General features: G+C 34.8%; 1 protein-coding gene across 5 annotated transcripts in view; it reads right to left on the bottom strand.

The window, feature by feature from the left end:
* The window catches only part of USP25 (ubiquitin specific peptidase 25), a 166,678-nt gene that overhangs the window by 44,739 nt on the left and 97,688 nt on the right, over positions 1-24,251 (bottom strand). For 3 of the 5 annotated variants that reach the window (XM_088836114.1, XM_055422304.2, XM_055422288.2), the window contains 7 exons: positions 22,978-23,139; positions 22,143-22,369; positions 19,225-19,295; positions 18,296-18,524; positions 16,694-16,894; positions 6,926-7,065; positions 1,896-2,009 (listed from right to left, as the gene is read on the bottom strand). In XM_088836114.1, the coding sequence (XP_088692240.1) occupies positions 1,896-2,009; positions 6,926-7,065; positions 16,694-16,894; positions 18,296-18,524; positions 19,225-19,295; positions 22,143-22,369; positions 22,978-23,139 (1,144 nt within the window). The remainder of the gene's footprint in view (positions 1-1,895; positions 2,010-6,925; positions 7,066-16,693; positions 16,895-18,295; positions 18,525-19,224; positions 19,296-22,142; positions 22,370-22,977; positions 23,140-24,251) is intronic. The other 2 variants (XM_088836120.1, XM_055422322.2) reach the window with 1 other exon arrangement.

A 24,251-nucleotide genomic window follows, 5' to 3' on the forward strand; every position in this document is an offset into this window, starting at 1 on the left:
TAGAAAAATCAATGTTCTTTTTATTTAAAAACATGCTTCTTCTTTAAGGCTTGGGGAGCTCAGCATTAGTTAAATTCCAGCTCCACTCTGCCGGCAGGCCAGGTACCCCTGCTTGTACAACCATACAATCTAAACATCTAAGCAGCAGCCCTGTATCCATATGACTTATTTTTAAGAATTACAAGGCACATGCACTGCTAAACTATCACTCCAATGAATTAAAACACACACACAAAACACAAAACTCTGCCAATAGCATAAGCACTTGCACAAATGGAAGTGTTAAATAATTAATCACAATTCTATTTTTGTGAATACCAGAAGGCTTACCCTAAAACAAGCACTAAGATGCTTGATCAACAAATTAACATTTTAAAAATATTTTTAATACAACATGCCAGTTTCCATAATCTTCAAGTACCACCAACACAGAAATGGTTAAACAGAAAAACGTACTGCTATTAAGTATTAAATATTTAAGTATTTTGTTTCACAACAGTTTATTTTGTATAATGGATTTGAGCACTGCAGATTTTTGTTATCTGCTGGGGTCAGGGAGGGTCCTGGAACCAATCCCCCTGGATACTGAGGAATGACTGTATTTTTAAATGTTTATATTTTAAAATATCTGAAAAATGAAAATCACAAGACACTATAAAGCTATAATAATGGAGCAATCAAGAGACTGCATCCATTACCTCTGATTCACTAAAACTACTGCCCATAGCATATTTTGGATCACACACAGATAGTTGCAATGTATCTAACTATCTGCTTTAGAAAATCCTTCTGATCAGTTTCTAACTCACAAATCTACTTCTCAGTCTCTTTACGGCCCATGCTTTCTTACAGTGGCACAGTAATAATAATGTCTTTATGACACCTCTACTTTTGGTGATTAACTCATGAAAGTGAAGTGACTCATACAAGAGTTTAATTATAACCTTGAAGTCAGTTTGAAAAAAAGTTACTTGGAAAAAAAACTAATATACATTCAGTTCTCATCCATGCCAGTAATAACTAATAAATGATAGAATTCTGTCTTCTCTGTTGTTACTATTCAGAAACAGCTTTACTGGCTTCTCTCAAATATGGAAAAGATCAAAATCAAACAGTGTAAAGAAAAAAGTGGTAAAGGGGGGAAAAATCTGATGGGATCAAGACAATAGCAATTTTCATCTGGATTCCCGAGAACCACATGACAGGAAGCAAAAGTGACTCCATAATGTTAGAAAACTAAGTAGATGAAAATTAACAGTGGAGTGATAAGAAGAGGTAAGTTGAGGTGCCCAGTGTACAAAATACTGGTAGGTATTTAGCAACGCTGATGAATTATTCAGTTCAGTCACACAGAGGTTGGGAAAAAAACAAAACAAAACCAACCCCAGTCTGCTATATTGCAGGCAGTCTTCTGCACTGCAGGCGAATTTTTTACTAACTGACCCTCCAGGAAAGCCTATCTATTTACTAATATACACCAAATCAGACTGTTGGATCTTCTGGTAGGAAATAGTGGGGAAAGTATAGTAATTGATATTTCAAGCAAAACAGCAAAGGAAAATAAAAATTTTAAGTGCTCAAAAAAATTCTGCTATTTAATTAAGCAAACTTAATTAAAACTTGCCAACCTGAGAGTAAACAAATTCTGTGTGTGAACAAAGGAATTAACTCCTGCAATACAAAATTATTCTTTTGCCAAATTCATAAGCTTTCATTTGAAATTCAAAGTATTTAATACTGTTAGCAATTGGTAAGGTAATTTCAGACTGTGGGTGGCAAAGCTGTACGTTATGCGGCAATAGACACAGTGTGAGGGTGCAGGCATGCCCAAAGCACTTGCATTTAAATAGCAAAAAAACAAGTGGAAATAGTGCCAAGGGCTACAATAAAGGTACCTCATCATCATAACCCCCCTCCTTTGACTCAATCATAAATTTCCCTATATGAGGAATCTCCACCTCTACAACTTGCTGGTTAGAAGGTGGCTGGCTTGTGGTATTTTCAGGTTTCTGCAGAAAAAAATCATTAGTGTGAACATTAGAAAAAAGAACAATGGAAGCACTAAGTTAAGTGCATAGACTCTTGATCCTTTTAAAATACCTGTATTTGTTTAGTACGAAATAAAACCATCTAAAGCTGAACATCAAAGAAAATGCATTAATTCAGTAATAACACAAGATCTCTAGCTTTTGCTTTGCATCTCAAATATTAAATTAAATTTAAACATTTGGGTTTTTTTCCCCTCACAGAGCACCTTGGATTCCAAATTTGTAGAAACAGTTAACACTGAAGTTGGATATCCTAATGATGTTTTTACTGGTGAAAGATTTATTTATTTTTAATTCGAATAACTCTATACAATCTTTTTTTGATATTTTCATCAAAATAAGACCTCCTCAGACCCCAGGAGAATTTGTAAGTTTTCCTTCTCATGATTTTACCTTCTATCCTTTCTAATAACTAATTATATTGCCACTTAATATCCATAATCTATTATGCCTAACTCACTAGCACCTGGTATAATATATTTACATCATGAGTTCTCAATGAATTCTTGTTTTTGGAAATGCTGCTAGAAAGTGATATCAATTTTTAACAACTCAGATTTATTTTTTTGTTAAATTCTATGAACTTCACTAAACCAATGGAGTGGAAGCCAGTGTAAAATCCAGAAAGTCCACTCAAAGACACTAATATGGTTCATTCAAAATACTGTTCAGATTTCACAAGGTTCCTTTACTACTGAATAGGTAACTACCATATTCACTATTTATCTACAAACAAATTTCAAAAATACTTAAGGTGCTTGAAAGCAGATTGCATAAGTAATTTCAAATTGCACCTTTAAAATTTTCCTAAGCAAAAATCAACTCAGTTTTGACACCAAATAAACAGAAAATTTTAATGAAAATGGAGTGGTCTTACTGCAGTTTAAAATATGAGTAAATTTTAAAATGTGAAGATTTTCTGACTTTTTCAAAGTATATATGCAGAAAAAGTTTAAACAATAAAACAAGAACAGTGGCCAAGACTGGCCTATTTTTAAAAAAGAAATGCTATTTTTAACCATGACATTTTCAGTAAAGTTTTCTTTTGCTTTGTTTGAGTCTTGGACTTTTCAAGAGGATATAACCAACCTGCATGGTTGTCATGATCAGGAGAGAGTATTCAGCTAACTCAAAATCTGATATACTAATTATTGTTCTATAAATGATAGAGATTATAAACATTATACTACTATGCTTCTTGGAATTGCTTATATTTGAATAATCTTACCTCAATATACTAACACATATTCTACAAAGATAAGCTTGGTCCATGATATTTAATTAAGAATTAATTAAGAGTGAGAAAAATAATAAAAAAAATAATTAAGAGAGAAAATATTGTCCTAGGTTTCCAGTCACAAGAGTGAAATATAAGCAGATAAACTAGGAAATTTGTCTGGACTTTGTGAAAAATTTCTCACAAGCAAACCGATTCAAACCAATAATATATTAAGAATAATAAATATAAATTTAAGGAAAGCATCAACCAGGAAATGTACTCCTTAGAATACTGATCCTTACACAACAACATATATCCTTTGAAAAAAATAATTGCACTTATGAAAAATAAATGTTTTATAAACTTTTCCAGTTACCACGAAACAGTTTAAACAGCATATTATTAATTATTTGGGTGAAAGCTGAAAAAAGGAAGCAGCTTTGGGCACACATTCTGCAGTACTTCTCATCAAGCTTAGATATCTTAAATTACCATAAAATTTTTCATATAAAGAATTTTAGGGTTCACTGAAGTAAAGTACAAGGATATTTAGGAGCTTCCCCGATGGCTCAGCAGTAAAGAATCTGCCTGCAATGCAGGAGCCCCAGGAAACGTGGTTCAATCCCTGGATCAGGAAGATCCCCTGGAGGAGAGCACAGCAACCCACTCCAGTATTCTTGCCTGGAAAATCCCATGGACAGGAGCCTGGTGGACTACAGTTCATAGGGTCGCAAAGAGTTGGATACAACTGAAGAGACTGAGCACGCATGCCTAAGGATATCTTTTTCTATTACGGTCACATCCTCTATGAACACGGTAATAAAGGCTGAACTTAAAGGAGGTTAAAAATAAATTCTTAAGTTAATAAGTTGCAAAAATAATTAGATCACAAAGATTTTAATTAATTGCCTGAAATCTATTAAATACCCAATTTGTTAAAAAAAAAAAAAGTGGTCCCATAAAAGGGTGATTAGAAAGTTATATATTTCCAACCCCTTTGGATTCCTCAATATGCTCACAGCTTTTAAGCTAATAACTCCACTATGAAAATCTAAAGAAATAACCAAATATATAGAAGTTTCATTTTTAGCAGTCTTTTTAAAATTATGTAAAAGTAGAATTAAATACATAAGAAGGGAATGAGTAAGTAAGCAAGAATTTGATCACTTAATGAATTATTATTAAGCCATTAAACATTTTTTACAAAGAATCTGCAAATGGGGAAATTTGTTTAGTGACAGAACATTAAAATATAAAATTGTATATGCAGTAGTAAATCAACTACAAAAATAAATCACAAATCTGTATATAAAAATAAGAATGAAAGAAAACATACTAACTTATTAAGTGATTAACTTTGGGTTGCAGAACTATGCATGATTCTTAAGAGACTACTTTTTTGTATTTTTAAATTTTCTAAAATATTTCATTTAAAATTAGAGACTCTCTCCTAAAAAGCAAGCTGTCTAAATATCTGGAGAGTATCTCTTTATGGCTTCTGTGATTCTAAGCTTCTCAGGAAATTTTTCTTACATTAACATCAAAACTTTATATACTGTACATTTATGAAATGGTTAGGATTTAAGTAACAGAAGGAAATAAAGAGCTACTTAAGGTCTACACTATATGCTAGGCACTTAAAAAATGATCTTAATTCATCCTATAATCACTTCCATTTTATATTTTTAAAAAACTGAGGTTTAGAAAAATTAAGCAACTTATTCAAGTTAGCACAGCTTGCAGGAAATAAAACTAATATTTAAAACCCCAGGACTATTAATCCCCAAATCTAAAGACTCTTTGCAATTTACTTTCTTTGCTGTTATTCAGTCGCTAAGTCATGCCTGAGTCTTTGCGACACCATGGACTGCAGCATGCCCAGGCTGCCCAGTCCTTCACTATCTCACCGAGTTTGCTCAGACTCATGTCCACCAAATCGGTGATGCCATCCAACCATCTCATCCTCTGCTGCCCTTAGTTTCTAAGGCATACCTTTAAATGAGAAAACCCAGTGAAACAACTGACCATGAGACCAAGAAACACTGGTCATACTCATGATCAACATACTCTTAGACACGGTGCAGGATTTATACAGACAATGGGACCAACTATTGGTTTACTCCAGAAGATAAGCCAAATTGAAAAATATTTATGTTAGCTAATCTGTTTTCTCAATGCTATCCTTTTTCAACTAAAGGTGAAGCAGTAGGCTGCTACCTTATAAGATAATAGTCATATGAATATCTAAATTTAAGTGATAATTTCTACAAATTTAAATTGCACCTGATTAGCCAAACTGAAAAAAAAAAACAAACCATGATTCTACATTAAGCTAAGTAATGTTTCCACCTTTTTGATATCAGTTAAAAGGATGAAACTTATCAACCACAATGTAGGTTCTAACAAATAAAAATCTTAACTAGCAACATACCTAGCAAAATATGTTTTTATATCAGACAAAATTATTTCTCCCTCGTATTTACTCCTGTGCTTTTTCTTCCTTCCTAAGGTGTCCTCTTCTATCATTCACCCAGATCTACTCAAAGAAGCATTTTTCAGGAAGTGCTTTAGAGTGAGCAGTTCCTCAAGCTTTTGATAGTCTCTATGGTATTTGCAGAATTTGGAATAATAATATTAATACATTGTTTTTTTTTTTGGTAAGAAGATATGTAATCAAACTTTTTCAAAAAGGAAACTAAATTAAAAAAGAATTTATCAATATCACTTTGTTCAAGAAGATATAATTAAAAGACTATCGTATTAATTGAACATTTTGGTTAATATGGCCTTATAATATTAAAGACCACACTGTAATTAGAGGGTTACTGTTGAGATTAAGTTCAGTAAGTAGAAATTATGTGTTGAAATGTCCTCTTTTCTTTAGTTCTCTGGGTGGGCATCTTCAAATCCTAAAATTAGCTACTGTGAAACAGATATTAGAGCTGTCTGTGTTCACTAATAAAATTAAAAAAAAAATACCTATAGCAACTGAACGGTCTTATAGTATGAAATCCTTGAAACATCTCTCATAATATCATATTTACTGAAACATAATACAATACTAATATGTTCAATTTACTGTTATTAAAGGACACAGCTAAATACTTGAAAATTACACTAAAGGAGGTTAATAATGACAATTTGACACAGGGCACTTGAAATATGCATAAACTGTTTCATAATATCATATTTATCTTGCTAATATTACTCTACCCTAGACTATCTAGAATTTTGTTAAACATACTCCATGGAGCAATGAAAATTACACCCTATATTCCCAACTATCCTAACGTAAGACTAAATATGGAAGACAGGGTGGGAGGGAGGTTGAGGGGAAAGAAAAATAATGTTAAACTCTGTACTTCTCTTCTGAAGTTCCAAATCAAATGACCAGTCTGGCCTATGATTATAATTTTTTGTAATTCTCTAACAGGAAGATAAAAACTATTTTTTTTAAAAGAAGTATTTAAAAAGTTATAGCTGAGGAAATTACAACCAGGCAGTTAGGTGACACCTACAACCACTCATCATGTTCACGGCAGAGTCATCCCTTGGCCAGGTCTCTCCTGACTCCCAGACAGGTCACTCTCCTTACATAGCTAAGAAACCTCGTGAACATGGATGGGTATGCTCAAAGAGCTAAAAGAAAAATTCTTACCGACTGCAAAACTGTTTCAGGACTTTTATCTTCATGCTCATGTGATGCCTTGGTAATTATTCGAATGGTTTCTTCTTTCAAGTGCTTTGAGAAATCACTTCTTGATGGCTGCTCTAGATATTCTGGTTCTCCTGCTTGTGCTTCATGAGAAAAGAATCAATTGTATATCTAATATAAATCAGTGAGTCTAGACTAAGATGAATTTCTTATTTACTTCTCATTTGAAGTTATACATTAATTTTACTTTATTGACTCTAAAGTAATACATGCTTCAAACAACAGCACTTCCTCCTCCAGAGTTTACCAAAAGAAAAGAATCAAATCTCAGATAAGTCAAATAATTACTGAAGAAAGCACTCATTATAGTTTATCCTAAGAAATTTATTGCAAGTTTTTTTTTTTTTTGGTTAGGACAAGTATTAAAATCTCACTTTGGGTCATCACAGCACTGGGCTGAGCTCCCTATGTTATACAACAGCTTACACATGGTAATATATGCTTCAACACTACTCTCTCAATTCATCTCACCCTTCACTCCCTGCGGTCCACTGGCCTGTGTGGGATGGGGTTGGGGATAGGAGGGAGGCTCAAGAGGGAGGGAAGTGTGTACACTTATGGCTGATAGACACTGTTGTACAGGAGCAACCAACACAACATTGTAAAGCAAGTATCCTCCAGTTAAAAATACATTAGAAAATAAAACTGTGAAACCTTAAAGAAAGCAAATTTCACTTTAGAAAATCACTAGCATTCTACCAAAGAACAAGGGAGCGGGGGGCTGTACAACAATCCTGGTCTGAGTTTCCACAGACAGCACAGTAGCTGCTTTTCTGGCCACAGTATTCTTTTTCATATTTACCTAACAAAATCCTAACCATGAATGAACCCAGCCTTCTATCTTTTCTGAACCTGTTCCTGATAGCTGAGTGTTGTCAGAGGAAAACAATTACAACTTGCTAAACCAGGACCAATATAAACTCAAGAGTTCAAATACTACTGCTGGGAAGAATTCCTAAAATTATATCTACTGTCTATGTTCTGAGTTCTAAATCCATAGATGCAACATGTACTCTGAATGTCCACTGGATATTTAATAGACAAGGCCAATATTTATCCTCATGCAACCTATGAGGCTTTATATAAGTGGGTCTCTGCCTGCCTCTCCATCACCTAGTGTCCTTTGCCCTAAAAGAAACACATACTAGCCTTTTTTCAGTTTATCCAATACATCAGGGAAGAGGCCAACTGTCCAACTTCTGGATCTTTCCTCATTTTCTTCGCTTTGACTGTTTGGTCAACAACTCTCACTCCTCCACTTAATAATTTCTATATATTCTTTTGCTTAAATGCTGTTTTTACATGGAAGTATTGCCGATGACTCCATTTCCAGGGCAGGGCTGCTCAGCCTCAGCACTACTGACATTTCAGGTCAGATGATTCTATGGTGTGGAGGGCTTGACTGTGTACCCAGGCATCTACCCACTAAATACTAGTAGTACTGATCCCCTCTCTCAGCTGTGACAACCAGAAATGTCTCCAGTATTGTCAAATGCCCTCTGAAGGTCAAAATCACTCCCAGACAAGAATTATTGCTCTACAGTAATTTATACTTTCATTTTAATAGCACTTTCCCACAATTACAGCTTCATTACTGTTATCTGTTGCAAGCCTGTATTCCCTGCTACACTGTAAGAATCTCAAGAGCAGCGGTGTTATCTTCCTTTTGTATTCCTATTTCTTCCACACCGAGCATATAATAAACACACAATAATTTAATGAAACAAATGAATTAATAAACTAATGAAAGGGTAAAAGGAATAAGAACGTACTCTAAAATATTGCATGTTACTGGGATGGGTTGAGTTCCTGCTCAACCAACTGGTGGGAAACAACAGGACTACTGTCATCCTTAATTTAAAACCTTTCTCAAAGTGAAATATTATTAAAGAGAAATACCATAATTTCAACATAGATGCATGAGTATTCACTCATCCACTGAATTTTACTTAAGTGTCTATGTGCCAGGCACTAGGCTAGGCACTGGGACTCAGTGTTAACAAAGTGGTCAGTCCCTGTGCCCATGAAATTTATAGTTAACTATGGAAAAGTTATTAACCAAAGAATTACACGTATGAATTGTGACATCATAATACACTAAGCAAGGCTTCAGCAATATGTGAACCGTGAACTTCCAGATGTTCAAGCAGGTTTTAGAAAAGGCAGAGGCACCAGACATCAAATTGCCAACATCTGCTGGATCATCGAAAAAGTAAGAGAGTTCCAGAAAAACATCTAATTCTGCTTCATTGACTATGCCAAAGGCTTTGACTGTGTGGATCACAATAAACTGTGGAACATTCTGAAAGAGATGGGAATCCCAGACCACCTGACCTGCCTCCTGAGAAACCTGTATGCAGGTCAGGAAGCAACAGTTAGAACTGGTCATGGAACAACAGACTGGTTCCAAATAGGAAAAGGAGTACGTCAAGGTTGTATATTGTCCCCCTGCTTATTTAACTTATATGCAGAGTACATCATGAGGAACGCTGGGCTGGAAGAAGCACAAGCTGGAATCAAGATTGCGGGGAGAAATATCAATAAACTCAGATATGCAGATGACACCACCCTTATGGCAGAAAGTGAAGAGGAACTAAAAAGCCTCTTGGTGAAAAGTGAAAGAGGAGAGTGAAAAGGTTGGCTTGAAGCTCAACATTCAGAAAACAAAGATCATGGCATCTGGTCCCATTACTTCAAGGGAAATAGATGGGGAAACAGTGGAAACAGTGTCAGACTTTATATTTTCGGGCTCCAAAATCACTGCAGATGCTGATTGCAACCAGGAAATTAAAAGATGCTTGCTCCTTGGAAGGAAAGTTATGACCAACCTAAATAGTACATTAAAAAGCAGAGACATTACTTTGCCAACAAAGGTCCGCCTAGTCAAAGCTATGGTTTTTCCAGTGGTCATGTATGGATGTAAGAGTTGGACTGTGAAGAAAGCTGAGTGCCGAAGAATTGATGCTTTTGAACTGTGGTGCTGGAGAAGACTCTTGAGAGTCCCCTGGACTGCAAGGAGATCCTACCAGTCCATTCTAAAGGAGATCAATCCTGGGTGTTCATTGGAAGGACTGATGCTAAAGCTGAAACTCCAATACTTTGGCCACCTCATGTGATGATTGACTCACTGGAAAAGACTCTGATGCTGGGAAGGATTGGGGGCGGGAGGAGAAGGGGACGACAGAGAATGAGATGGCTGGATGGCATCACCGACTCTGTGGACATGAGTTTGACTGAACTCCGGGAGTTGGTGATGGACAGGGAGGCCTGGCGTGCTGTGATTCATGGGGTCGCAAAGAGTTGGTCACGACTGAGTGACTAAACTGAACTGAATACATTATAGGAATAAAATGGGGCAAGGGTAATTTAAGATTATGGGTATGAGATAAACTAACGTTTCAGTTGAAATGTAATGAATTAGGTGGAAGAATGAATAGCCCATGAAGTGAGCATGAATTCAATCCGAAAGGCTTCTAGTGTGATTGAACTATAGATTATAGTATAAGAGGGGAGAAATGGCAAGAGATGATGCAGACAGGGATAACATGGGGGCCTTTGAGTCATGAAAGTTTTACCGGCAAAGGAAGTGTATAAACATTCTAAATACAATGAAAACACGCTGAGTTTCAAGAAAATTATTCTGGCTACACTGTAAAGAAAAGATTAGAGAATAAAGTAAAACCAGAAGTCAGTAAAAGTACTAAAACAGCAACATAACCTCTTTATCTTGCTTATAGGTAATATTAGCAAGAAATGACTGTGCTTTTGGATAACAGAGACAGTGAGAAAGGGAGAATTTGTTAGATTCAAGGTACCTTTTAATGGTTTGGAGAGTGATGTGCAGGTGTCTTGCATTGTGGATATGAGTCATTAGGATAATGGAAGTGAAATATACTCCTACAAAGAAAACTAAAGGAAGAAATGATTACAATGTGTTTGACAGGAAAAGAAGTCCAAAAGAAGTTAAATGTCTCATTTCTACACTTCCTAAGAACTGCAATGTTCTTTCAGTGTGCCTGTATGATAGATAAAGTTAAGAAAATCTCAAACACTACAACTCCAGCTTAGCAGAGCTTCTGCTTCCTGAAGGTTTCATGATTACGTGGCTTAAGTCAGCTATTTTAGGCCGTAACAGGGACAAATTTCTTGTTGCTAAAGCTTACATTACTTGTGTTTTCCCCCTCTGTCTCTTCTCATTATAACAGATAAAACATCAACTTGACAGTAGGATGTGAGCATAATGCAATGTGGGTCAAGAAATTCATCTGCTAGGACACTGGGCTAAGCCAGGGAAACCTGGACAATGTAGGTAAATAAAGCTCTTAAGAGCAAAAGTAATTTTATCTGATCAACATACTCAAATATATGTAGGTCCCCAGGGTTTAAGGTTTCCTTCCTCATAGGGATTTGAGTCCAAAAGCCTTATGTGATGCTGAATGCTTCTGCCTAAATGTCATACTAAACTATTTCCTCCAAAATTTTCTCTGTGCAAATATCTTCCATGGAACTTGTATGAGTGGTGCTGTAGTGACAGTAGGTGAACCTACAAGGATTCAAGTTCTGGGAGTTTGGAAACAAAAATCCAAATTTCATTCCCAACATGTTTGATGGGCATGTGCCATTTTCAGAACTATGCTAAGGTATTAATAATGTTAAGAAAAAATGACATAAGATTTACTCACTTTAAGGAACTCTCAACAAAATCAGATAAATGTATACTCCATTACAATACAAAGTGCTAAATGCTATAACAGACTTATGCATAAGGTCCTAGAGAAGCACTATGGACCCATACACACACTTAGAAAGACTTCTTGAAGAAATGCCAACTGAGCTAAGCCTTGAAGGATTTGTAGAGAAGATTATCTTGGAGATGAGAAAGATGATTCCAGGCAGAAGGAATAGCATAAACAAAGGCACTATAAGGACAGATAAAAGATTACTAAATTCCTTGCTACTAATGAGACTTTATAACGGTAAGCAAGACAAAATATAACTTTGGTACTGAGAATAGATTGGGACTAGAATAGGGGGAAAAAGACAATAGTTGCTACAGGGGTAATTAGGGAGATTCATAAAGATTTGGGGCTATTGCTGCTGCTAAGTCACTTCAGTCGTGTCCGACTCTGTGTGACCCCATAGACGGAAGCCCACCAGGCTCCCCCGTCCCTGGGACTCTCCAGGCACGAACACTGGAGTGGGTTGCCATTTCCCTCTCCAGTGTGTGAAAGTGAAAAGTGAAAGTGAAGTCGCTCAGTCGTGTCCGACCCCTAGCAACCCCACGGACTGCAGCCTACCAGGCTCCTCCATCCATGGGATTTTCTAGGCAAGAGTACTGGAGTGGCTTGCCATTGCCTTCTTTGGGGCTATTAGGGAAGTCTTAAAAGTGGACAAAGTTTCAAGAATAGTGAGTATAACAGGACATTTTTCAAATGAGGGATACTTCATGAGCAAAACCATAATGACAGGAAAAGACCCTGAAAGCAAGAGTGATAGGGAACAACCTGGTTTAGATGAAACGTGCTTACAGAATAGTGGTCTTGGAAGAATTACAAGGGATTCAGACTTAATAGAGGGTAAAATAAAAAAGAAAAGAGGTTTTAATTTTATTTTGTCAAACCAGAAGAGTAAAAGATATGTTCACTAGAACAAACAAATAACCGGAGGAGGAAAATAAAAAGCTCATTCCACTACCCAGAGAAAAATACTTAAAGAGCACTGCTTCAAAGAACAGCAGTCCATTTTCCTTATAGAAATGCATTTAAAGTCAATAATTCCCCCAAAGCAGTCTATAAAAAGCCATGCTAGGCTGGCTGGCTAGAGTGTCAGAGAAACGTTTAAAGGCTCCAGATTCCTAGGCAGCACTACTAACAGAATTCTCAGCAATGTGGGAGGTAGAGGCTTAGGAACCAAAGTTAAACCTACAATTTATCTAAGAAAAAACCATAACAGAACCACATATTTTTTACTTTCTTTCCTAAGGTATAGCTATTTGGGCTAACCTTTTAAAATGGCTGCACTCCCATACACTGAAGATCACCTCTAGGAAACTCATTATTGCAATTTCCAAAGGGAATGAAATCAAATCAGAAAACATTTAAGGGGCATCTATCATGTGTCATGTATAATACTACATTCTGGAGATTTAAATAAAAACATGACTTGGTCCCTGCTTTAAAGGAACTTAAAATACTGAGGCTACTGAAAATATCCTGAAAATACTGAGAATATTGTCCACTCTACCAGATCTTACTCTCAGGAACCAACTGTACTTTCCTGGAATATCAACTTATTTTTGACTTATAGACCATTTTTGCTTCATTTTTTCTACCCTTATTTTTTGGTTTCAGTTTGTTTTCTTTTTGCTTTTAAAATCTGAGTATGCTATATAGATATATTGTAAGGACTTCAAATAGTTTCTGAGTAAGATATGAGTTGATGATGGACAGGGAGGCCTGGTGTGCTGTGATTCATGGGGGCGCAGAGTCGGACACAACTGAGCGACTGAACTGAACTGAAGATATGAGTAACACAAGCAAAATAATAATGCAAGCAAAGTTCCCTCTTCCTCAGAATACGGTTTTATTCATATAGCCTAGAGCCATGATGCTTAACCAGAGGTACACTCAGAATTATCTGAACATCTTTTAAAAAATATATACTCTGGACCCTTTCTCCATAGATACTGATCCCAGTAAGTCTCAGATGGTATGTCCTCAGAAATAGTCTCCTTGGTAATCCTGTTGTATACACCGGTAGTAAAGAACTGCTGGCTAAATCTCTAAACTAAGTGTTAAGGTAAATTTTCTTTTGCAGATTAGAGAGGTAGTGTGATATGTATTGAAGAATACTTTCCTATCACTTATTACTTAGTTTCAGTAAGACAATGAATCACACTAAAGAAGTGATTCCTATGGATTTTTTTGGTTATCTGTTAGCAAAAGAGGAACAAATACTCATTTAATTAATGCTATATAAATTAATATTCTTATTTGGAATATTATTCTGAAGAAACTTGATTTTAATGGTTCTTAGGTTATAAATTTATTGAAAAGATTTTCAGGGAGAGAAGAAAAATCACTCTGATGGATTTTATGAAAAAGATCTCCTTTTATTACTTCCCCTAGTCACTCATAATCCTAAAGTACACCTGAGAGATAAATACAGGTTCTCTATGATATTATGAAAGTATTATATCAAACTAAATTATTTGAAAACTGCAGGGAGAAATAGGAAAAATAAATGGCATGGGCATTAAAGTAAAATTTCTCTGCTAATAAAAGGAGGTAAGTAATTCCAATGAACAATATAATAGATTCTCTTATTCAATTGTGTATGTTAAATTGTCCTGCAATGGAAGATAGATTTCTTAATGTGATATATAAGATAAGACAGCGGTAGAAATCAAATTTTAATCAATAATCTCACACACATCCCAAATTTATAGATTTACAATATTCTATTTCTATTAACTAAAAGTGCCTATTTCTAGCAATTCTATAGAGGACACATAGTTTTCTACTGAGGCAGTACAGTCATTGCATTCTAAAAACTCAGTCCTGAAGATAACTATCATAACAGTTACATGTGAATTGACCTTTACCATCTCTTTACTTTTTAGTTATTCTGGCTCCCCTCAGCTGCATTTCTCTTCAAGTTTTTTTTTTTTTTTTTAATACTAAAAAGAGACATGAACGTACCTGAACAATGCCTACTGCCCAATTTTTTAAAACTTACAAAACAGGAAATACAGTGTGTAACAGGAAGTACTGATCAGAATAAAAAGGATATGGAGCATATAGATGTGGCCTTTTCATACAGAGGGAATATAACAAATGTAAATGATGGGGAAAAGCTGGCAAGTCCTATCAGATAGGAATATTAGTGGGGAATATGTCTTAGCTTGACTTAGTAAAAATAAAATGTGTTAAGTCTATAAATTTAGATACTCCTGTGAGAAACAGAAAAGATGTAAGGCAGACTATATAGAATTTAATATTGTGATGCTACAAAATATAAATGAACCAAGAATAACAGGGTTGGAGCTTGGCCAATGACTAGAGGACTCACCTTCATCTGAGTGCTCAGGTGCCACTAACATTCCACGCCATTTAAGCAGCCCTGTCCTCCCACCAATACGAATAGTCACAAGCAAATGGAGGTGTAAAAAATTAAGTGAAGAATAACAGAGTAGCTCCATCTTGGGGTAAGTTCTAGGGAGTAATTTGGAAGCAAATAAGGGATGAAATCACAAAGAGATGGAACTAACTCAAAAATGACAGGAACTATAACAAAGTTACTACAGTTATTTGAACTCAGAAACCTCTTGATAGCTACTGAGCTATTTTATTTCCTACTAACATGGACAAGGTTACTATAATGAAACTGCACTGTTGTAAAACTATACAGTTTTACCTGCTCTACACATTGGCCTTTGACGTACATGAAGAAAGTGTAGTCCTTGTCTGGTATAGCTCACCAAAGACTACAACAGTGGTACTGAAAGACACTGTACTGCATACTGCATTTATGTATCAATATGGCAGTATAATCCCACTTTCATAGTCTTTTAAAAATGCTGAATCTATGCTGCTTAGAATCAAGATCGAGGACTCAACTATTCAATTTGCATGAAAACAACTTACAAGGCTGGAAAGATTTGTGCATGTCTATAAATCAGTCACCACAACATACTGTAGTCTTACAGATCTCTTGTTGAAAGAATAAATCCATCTAAAGTTCAAAGAAGAATGCTAAAACTTATCTAGGTAAAGATGCATAGGAATCTGTCTGTAAAAGACAAAATTAAACAAACACCAAGAATGCTTTCTTAAAAAATAAAAACAAAACACACAAACCTTACAAAAAAGGGTGATTCAAAATGATCCACTCAGAGTAAATAAAAAAAAAGAAAAAAGGAGAGACAAATGAGTTTAAGGAAAAGATCTAATTTATCTCTTCTCATTTCCCTAACCACTAAACAGAAATAGCACCTTCTTTACAATACAAAATGTCATCTTAAATTATATTCACAACTTAATCATAAGATGAATCTTAAAAAAACCATTGGACATTGTATTTTCAATTGTGCAAGAATGTATTTTATTTTTGTAGTCCTTAATATTTTATTGATTTCACCAGCTAATAATTATAGAATTGTTAAAATATTTACATTTTTATATACTTCTCATTTGTTTTATAGATTACAGAGATTTTCTTCACTTGGAATATATTAAAAATTTAGTTGCTGCTAATTTGTCTTTTCTGAATTCTGAAAAGAATCAAACAGATACTCTACATTAACTAACACTATTTACCAGTAGTGTTATTTTGCTTAAATATGAAATTATTAGAGTGCATTCTCTTGAAAGCTTCAGTGAATTGGCGGTTCCACAGTTTTTCTAGGTATCTTGCCAAGAAGAGTCAATCAAAGTAGGCAACATACGTAGATGGAGAGTTAGCAGAATCATCCCATTCAGGTTAAAAATGGTATATATGTATACACAAGTGTATCCTAGCACTATCTGGCAAAGGGGTAAACTACGTTGTTGCCTTTTATCTCTGAGTGAGGGAATTTCAGATTTTTTAAACTAGAGTCTTCATACTCTAGGATAAAGTTTTTTGCTCCTGCTTTTACAATGAGCATATCTTATTTTTACAATAAACATGAATAAATATAAAATTGATAAAATGCAATAAACATGGACTAACCTGTTGTCACAGAAGACTCAGAGTCTCTCAATTTCTGAGATGCGAGAAGTTTTTCCTGCAAGGCTTTCTGGGCAAGTTGTGCATCCCATTCTTCTAGTTCTTTCTCAAATCGCTGGTTGTCTTCCTCAACAAAATCTCTTAAGTCGGGGGGTAGTGTTTCTATTCCAACAAGGGCCTGCCCAGTTTCTTTATTAAACTCCTCTGCAAATCATATTTCAAAAACTATTATAAAATTAAGGATTAAAAGAAAAATGCAAAGTTCAAAATAGAAGGTATTTCAAATGTTAAAGTCCAAATTATTACCATATAGCAAATTAATATTACCTATATATTAAAAGAAAACTCAAACAAATGCTCAGAAAAGCAAGATGCAAATATGTGACACCCATTATAGGTAATGCTCTCAGCTTTAATTTTTATTCTGAAGAGTAAAAAAAATGAAACAAGACATAAAGCCAAAATTGTTGCTACTCAAACACTGACATAGTACTATTTTTTCTACTATAAAATATCAGATACTTGATTATTCATGAAGTAAAACTTAACACAAAATGAAAAGTAATGCAAAACAGAAACTAAAAAAGCTCAAAACAGAACTAAAATTCTTTTCTATCTGAAGCAATTAAGTATAGCAATATATTTATATACAATTTGAAATCTAATCTATATATCAAAGTTTTTTTTAAAAAAATCACATACATAGAATCTAAAAAGGTTACTCAACCTCTACCACACACACATAAATTAAATTTTAGCTTTTCAGTCATAAATCCAGCAAGTTTTGCTGAATGGTTAAATACAAAAGGAAAGTTGATTTCTATCAGTCTCAACAAACCTTTATTACGTGCTTTCCTTTTTACACGCAAAGTCTATATTAGAATATGAGAAGTAAAAAGATTAAGACCATGACATGGTCCCTGTTTGTGAGCAGATCAGGGTGAAGTGGGAAAAGAAAGCCAGCATGTAATTCCAGCACAATAAGTGCCCAATACAGGTATGCTATGAGAAGCCAAGAAGGGATACTTTCTGGCAAGTTCAAGTAAAACCTGGCAAAGCAGATGACACCTGAATTGAATCTTGAGAGATTAACAGGAATTAGACAAAAGAAGAAGTAAGATCATCATTGGCAAAAATAAAAAACATAAGAACATATTGATATAAATATGTGAAATGATTTGGTGTGACCCAAAGAAGTTTAAATATCAGTCAAATATATAAAGTTTGAAATGGAGAGTGGTTATAAATGAATCTTGAGAGACAATTAGAAGCCATATAATGGAGGCTTTACAAGTTAGGCAAAGAAGTTTGAATATGAGTCAATATGTGATACAGTCATGAAAGGGATTTTAGCAAGGAGAAAAAGTTCAATTTATATAATAGTTACTATATAGTTAACTTTGAATACAAAATATATCCCAATTCTCAGCCCTGGTCACATTACTTTTCAATTCCAGTTTTCTCACTTACCCGAAAGCACTTTCCAAATATATCCATCACCTTCTTGAGTAAACTACACTTTACTAATCATACCAGAGACCAGAATCAAGCTAAAGAGCTACTTATTTAAAAATATATATTGCCCTATATACTTCATATTCTTACCTTGTATTAAGAATTGTGGTTTGTCATTTATGTACATTAAACAGTATGCACTGGCATTTCTGTAACCACCAAAAGAATCCCTCACTAGCTCTTCCCATGATGATTTTGTTACAGCAATATCATTGTACTTCATCCACCTGTTTTCACGATGATCAAAAATGTATGCCCAGTAGTGCCCAGCATTAGCTTGACCTTCATGAACTAAAACAGCATGTAAACGATAAGGAACCTAAACATGAAAACAGAAGAGTTAAACTGCAGTTAAGTACTCTATTACAATCACATCTCATGAAAATCACAAATCACCTGATGCAAGGGCTCCCTTGAAGCATGTTTTTTAACAAGAGTAAATTGGCTGGGATTAGAGTTTTGAAAAAATTAAACTATGAAATAAAAATAGGCAGGGAAGAGGGAGGATAAGTAAACTAAAAACATGTAAAGCAGACAGGTGTGTAAACAGGATGATTTTCAAAACTCTGGAAATATATTTGTTGATTTAAGCTATCTTTAGAATAAAGAATTTATATAATGAATATTTATACATTTAGCACATAATTTGCTTAAATTTTCATAATTATAAATTGGTGGGTAAGTTCAGCAAAATGGCATATATAAAGAGCCATTATATAAATCCCAGAAGTTTAAATGTAACTGAGCCTTTACCTTCTCACATAATCTTAGTATCCTTAAACAACCATATAATTTCTCTCATATAATTTCTTAAAAATACTGAAGCACTTTGAAAAATTTTTATAAATTTTATTACAAAAGAATAAAATGGTAAGTAAACACAGAGAATACAGAGAAAAATAATATAAAAATCTTAAAGTTCAGCAATTTTCTAACACAAAGTATGAGAATTAAGCTAACATAAAAATAAAATATGTAAATAATTTAGATAATGCTTACTAGCTCAAAATTCAACTTACTTGGATCATAGATTTGTCAGAGTACATTAGCTCAATTGTGCGATGGATTCTAGATATGCTTTCCTGTAAATCTAAGGATAGAAGATGCCATTTAATGATCAAAATCAAGTATGTTTCTACTGAGACTTGTAAGGTAGGGAATAAAGGTTTTCCTACAAATATGCTAGAGGAGTAAGAAAAAGTTTCTAAAACTGTTCTTAAAAACATTACTATTCAGAATCTGTATAAAATGAATTCAGTTCTCCTTAATAAAAGATGCAGCACAAATGAGAAATTAAAAACCAAACAAATATGGTTTATTTTAAAAACGAACAGAGCCAAAAAAAACTGAATTTTGTTCAAATTTATAAAAGAAGGTTCCAATGAAAATTAAAGGTAACCCCCGCCACGTATTTGTATAAAACAGGCAAACTTTACAATGAAATAAAGTAACTTCATCACATATCACACACACATATACATATGTATGTAACTGAATAAAAATCCACTATAATCACCAATGGAAATAGAGTTGTGAGACTCCCATTACCCACTATTTCTACTCAAGCAGAAATCTATCCTACATAATTACTTAGAGGCAGGGATGTGCACAGGTATATTACCCATAATTATTTTTTAAAAATCAGACACAACCTAAATATCTGTCATACAGTATAACCACATTATTCTATGAAGCTATTAAAAAAGAATCAAGCAGAAAACATCAAAGCCTACCAAAGACAAGAAGTAACTTTAGAACAGGAAAGGCCTTTCATTTTTTTTAGCTTGATAAAAAATCCAGTAACCATAAATGCAAAGACTCCTCCCCAAATTAAAACAAAATTCTATAGTATAGAAACAAAATCAAAAACAAACATAAAGAAATTCAAATGACAAACTGGAAAAATAGTATCTGCCACATACACTACAGGTAACAAGTTAATAGGGCTTCCCTGGTAGGTCAGCTGGTAAAGAATCCGCTTGCAGTGAAGGAGACCCAAGTTTGATTCCTGGGTCATCAGGAAGATCCCCTTGAGAAGGGACATGCTACCCACTCCAGCATTCCTGGGCTTCCCTGGTGCCTCACACAGAAAAGAATCCACCTGCAATGCAGGAGACCTGGGTTCGATCCCTGGGTTAGGAAGATCCCCTGGAGGAGGGCATGGTAACCCACTCTGGTATTGTTGCCTGGAGAATCCCCATGGACAGAGGAGCCTGGCAGGCTATAGTTCATAGGGTTGCAAAGAGTCGGACACAACTGAGCAACTAAGCACAGCACAACAGGCTAATATTCACAACATTTAAGTTTCTATTAAGCAATGAGACAAACCATTCAATATAAAAATTGGGTAAATATCACATATTTATTAAAAAAAAGAATTTCACTCATGATTAATGAAATTGAAATCAAGACACTGTAATACCACTTTCAATTATCAGACTACCACAAATTAAAAGGTGCCCATGGCTAGGGAGAATACTGGGAAACAGGGTGTCTCACACAAAGTTAGTGAGACTCTAAACTGGTTCACTGCTTGGAGGCGGGTGGGAATCTTTAATACCTGATCCATAGGTCCAAAACCATAAGACATGTCTCTCAAGTTCCTCAATTTAAAATGACCACAAGTGGACTCATCATATTCCTACTTCCTTCCCCAAGGTGGAGGCGATTCACCATTCTGCCCTTTTCCATAGTACATTCTATCCACTTAGTTACCGATACCACCATGAGTAACTGAGGGGATCCACCCTGACACCTCTCTGTCTCTCACCTCTAGTCAAGGACCCACGTCTGTCAGCTGTCGCCAAAGAATAAACCAAATTCATTTCTTTCTTCCCTAAATGCTACTTTCCTGGTGTCAAAAGTGACTTAGTTCTCAGTTTTCTGACTGGAATCTTACAGAAACAGACACAACATGCCTAGTTGAATAGAAAATTATTCAACAACCTAACACAGTATTCAGGAAAAACTATGTGCTTAAGCAATGTTCACTAATGATTTCAAATATAAAAAACTCCCTTACATATGAAAATACAAAGGAAAATCTTCACAGTAACTAATGCTGTTAGTTGCTCTCCCACCTTATTTACTCTCTATTAAATTAGGACTGCTCTTTATTTCCATATTGTCTATAAAGCATCTAGTTGGGCTTTAAAACTAGATTTAAAACCTAACAAGTGATGTTGTTTAGTGTAAGTCCAACCTTTTGATATAAAAAAGTAACTCCTAGATTTTTTCCACAGATCAAGAAAAATGATGATAAAGTCTACCATAAAATATCAACATCACTTCATTTTAGCAACACCGAAGTAGGAAGGAGATAATTTCAGAATAAAGGAGCATTCCATCCAAGAATGGAGAGACAGCAACTTAATACCAACATGCTCACTGCTCCTCCCCTCCCAGAGCACTGTCCTTATTTTCCTAATGCCAGTTAAAACTAGTTACAGACTGGCACTGAGTTAATAGATCATATTTGGAAATCTGCTAGAGCAGACTGAAAATTAAAATTCACATTTCTAGTTCTTCAACCTAGAGAAAATGTTTTTCACTTGAACTCAGCACAGTCATCAAGGGAGGTACATAGTTGGTTATGTACAAAATCTGATGCTGGATGATGTTTCAACCAATGGAGTACCTGTGAATACCAGCTTGATATAAATTTAGAGCACTAAACCAGAAAATCAGACCATCTGCTAGGTCATTAATCAGCTAAGTAATCCAAGGAAAATCTTTTGGACTCTCTAAAACTAATATTAAGATCATAAAAAAGGAAGCCAATCGAGCTCAACTTATAGAAAACACTTTGTAAGGGAGAAAAAAAAAACCCCTTTTTTAATATTTATATATGAAACCCATAGATGACCTCCCTTCTCAATTTTAACATTAACCATGTCCATCTGAGGTGAGAGTAGTTCTGCTATGAGAAGCTTCTTACCTCTGGTGTCATTTTCTATTTCTGTCCTCCAGCGATGTAAACAGCTTTCTAGCACAGAGAGTTCTTCTTCTGTTATGTGCCTTGGTGCCGGATGCATGGGCAAGTCTGGAGGTATCCGAGACTGAGTGAATGGTTTGTGTATTACTGATCTTGATGAAATGGCAGCTATTGACGCGGGTGATGTGCTTGGCAGTTCTGAAGAAGGAGCTCCTTGTTGGTCTGTTGTGCTGTATTTTTAAAGCATAGAATATTCATTATTAAACTTTCCAAACTGAAGCTCTGGACAAAGATTATGTGCTAAATAAATAATAATAAGTTGGCTTATAATTGCAAAAGAAAAAAGTTTTCTTAAAAAAAGAAGTATGTGGATTAATGTAACATCCAAATGAGATTCCTACTACATGGAACTACATTATTATAAGGATAAAACTGGGGCTTTATATTATAAATGGCTCAATAGTATTTACTTATACAAATCATACGTATACCAGATTTATAAAACCTTCCCTTGCTGATCCTTACCAGCTCACACTACAGAAAAAAATTCTCATTTAATAGTTGTATTTTCACGGATGAAAGAAAGGCTGATACATATACCAGAACAGCCTAAAGTATAATTCTGAATGGAAAAAAATATGAAAATTTTAATCCACAGCCATAAAAAAATCCACTGAAACAATGAAATAAGAAAGTCCCTGGAACACCTACACAATCTTCTGAGTTCACTAAGATAAATCACAACATGCATTTTATAAAAAACTTCTTTAAAGGTATCAATTACAATATTACATAACACAGGAACACAGCCGTCTCTTCCATCAAGAAGACTTTTTACCTTGGTAATGTCTGTGATGGTATGGAACCACTAGATGGGGAACTAGCGTCAATATCATCAACAGGAGAAGTGCAAACAGGTTTGCTTGAGGCGAATTCCAAGGCATACTGCAGAACATCCACCAAGGGGAATCGTTTGGGGCCCGAACCATAGCTTAAATATCTGTTAACCATAAAATGCACAAATGCTTAAATTTTTGTAAAAAGAACATTTCAGTAATTGTTCTAAAACATTACAAAAACACTTCCATATTCCTCAACAGTGAAATTAATTTTGCTTTCAAATGATGGTAAAACTACATATACATTCAAGAAATAAGTTAAATGTTCTCTAGAGGAACAAAACCGAAGCTGAGAAGACTGAATGTGTATACACTGTTATAAATTTCAAATGCAGATGTAAGTTATAATCCAACAGTAAAATGAAAACTGACATTTTCATCTCCTCAGGCTTTTTATGTTTTGATCTGTCATCTGGTCTTAAAATGATGGCTAATATTATTCCCCTCCTTTTACTTCTGATTATATTTCAATATGATTATTGATACCTTTTAAGAATTAAAACTATTGAAAAATAACATATTTTATATTAAAAACTTTAGATTACTCATTTCCAAGTGAATAGTAAAACAAGGGGATACAGATTAGATCAGAGGTTGCAAATTTGGATCTTTCAGACCACATTTTAGCCTATAGACTTCTGTTTGAACTACAGACTATTTGATAGTCTAGATTCTGGCTTCTTTTGGAAACAATCTAAAGCTCTAGACAATAGGGAGTTGATATTCACGCATGGCACTGCCTAGAATAGATGGCAGGCACCATCTCTCTACAGGGATGTGCTCTCTGATTCCCTCTGCTCACTTGACTTGCTTCCCTTCTTTATAAAGATTCCATTCTTCTTTAAAAAGCTCATAGGCATCTGTGCTTGTATCTTTAGTGTTAAGGAGAAAAACTCAGTTACCATTCATTAATGGAAATCTCAAGAGTAGTGTTTAACCTCACACAAGAAGAAACCTCAATCATAAGTGAGTTTAACTTTGTACTTTCAGCACCATGAGTATTACCTATTGACAGCAGGAATATTTAATTTTAAATAATAATTTTCTAATGCCAACTATGAATTATTTTAGTCTCTAACAAAACTCAAGCCTAAACTGCTAAACTGCTGCTGAGTTGCTTTAGTCATGTCCGACTCTGTGCGACCCCATAGATGGCAGCCCACCAGGCTCCCCCGTCCCTGGGATTCTCCAGGCAAGAACACTGGAGTGGGTT

This window comes from Moschus berezovskii, chromosome 1 (assembly GCF_049115385.1).
Source record: "Moschus berezovskii isolate FMDL1 chromosome 1, NW_MosBer_1.0, whole genome shotgun sequence".
In the NCBI taxonomy this organism is placed as follows: domain Eukaryota; kingdom Metazoa; phylum Chordata; class Mammalia; order Artiodactyla; family Moschidae; genus Moschus; species Moschus berezovskii.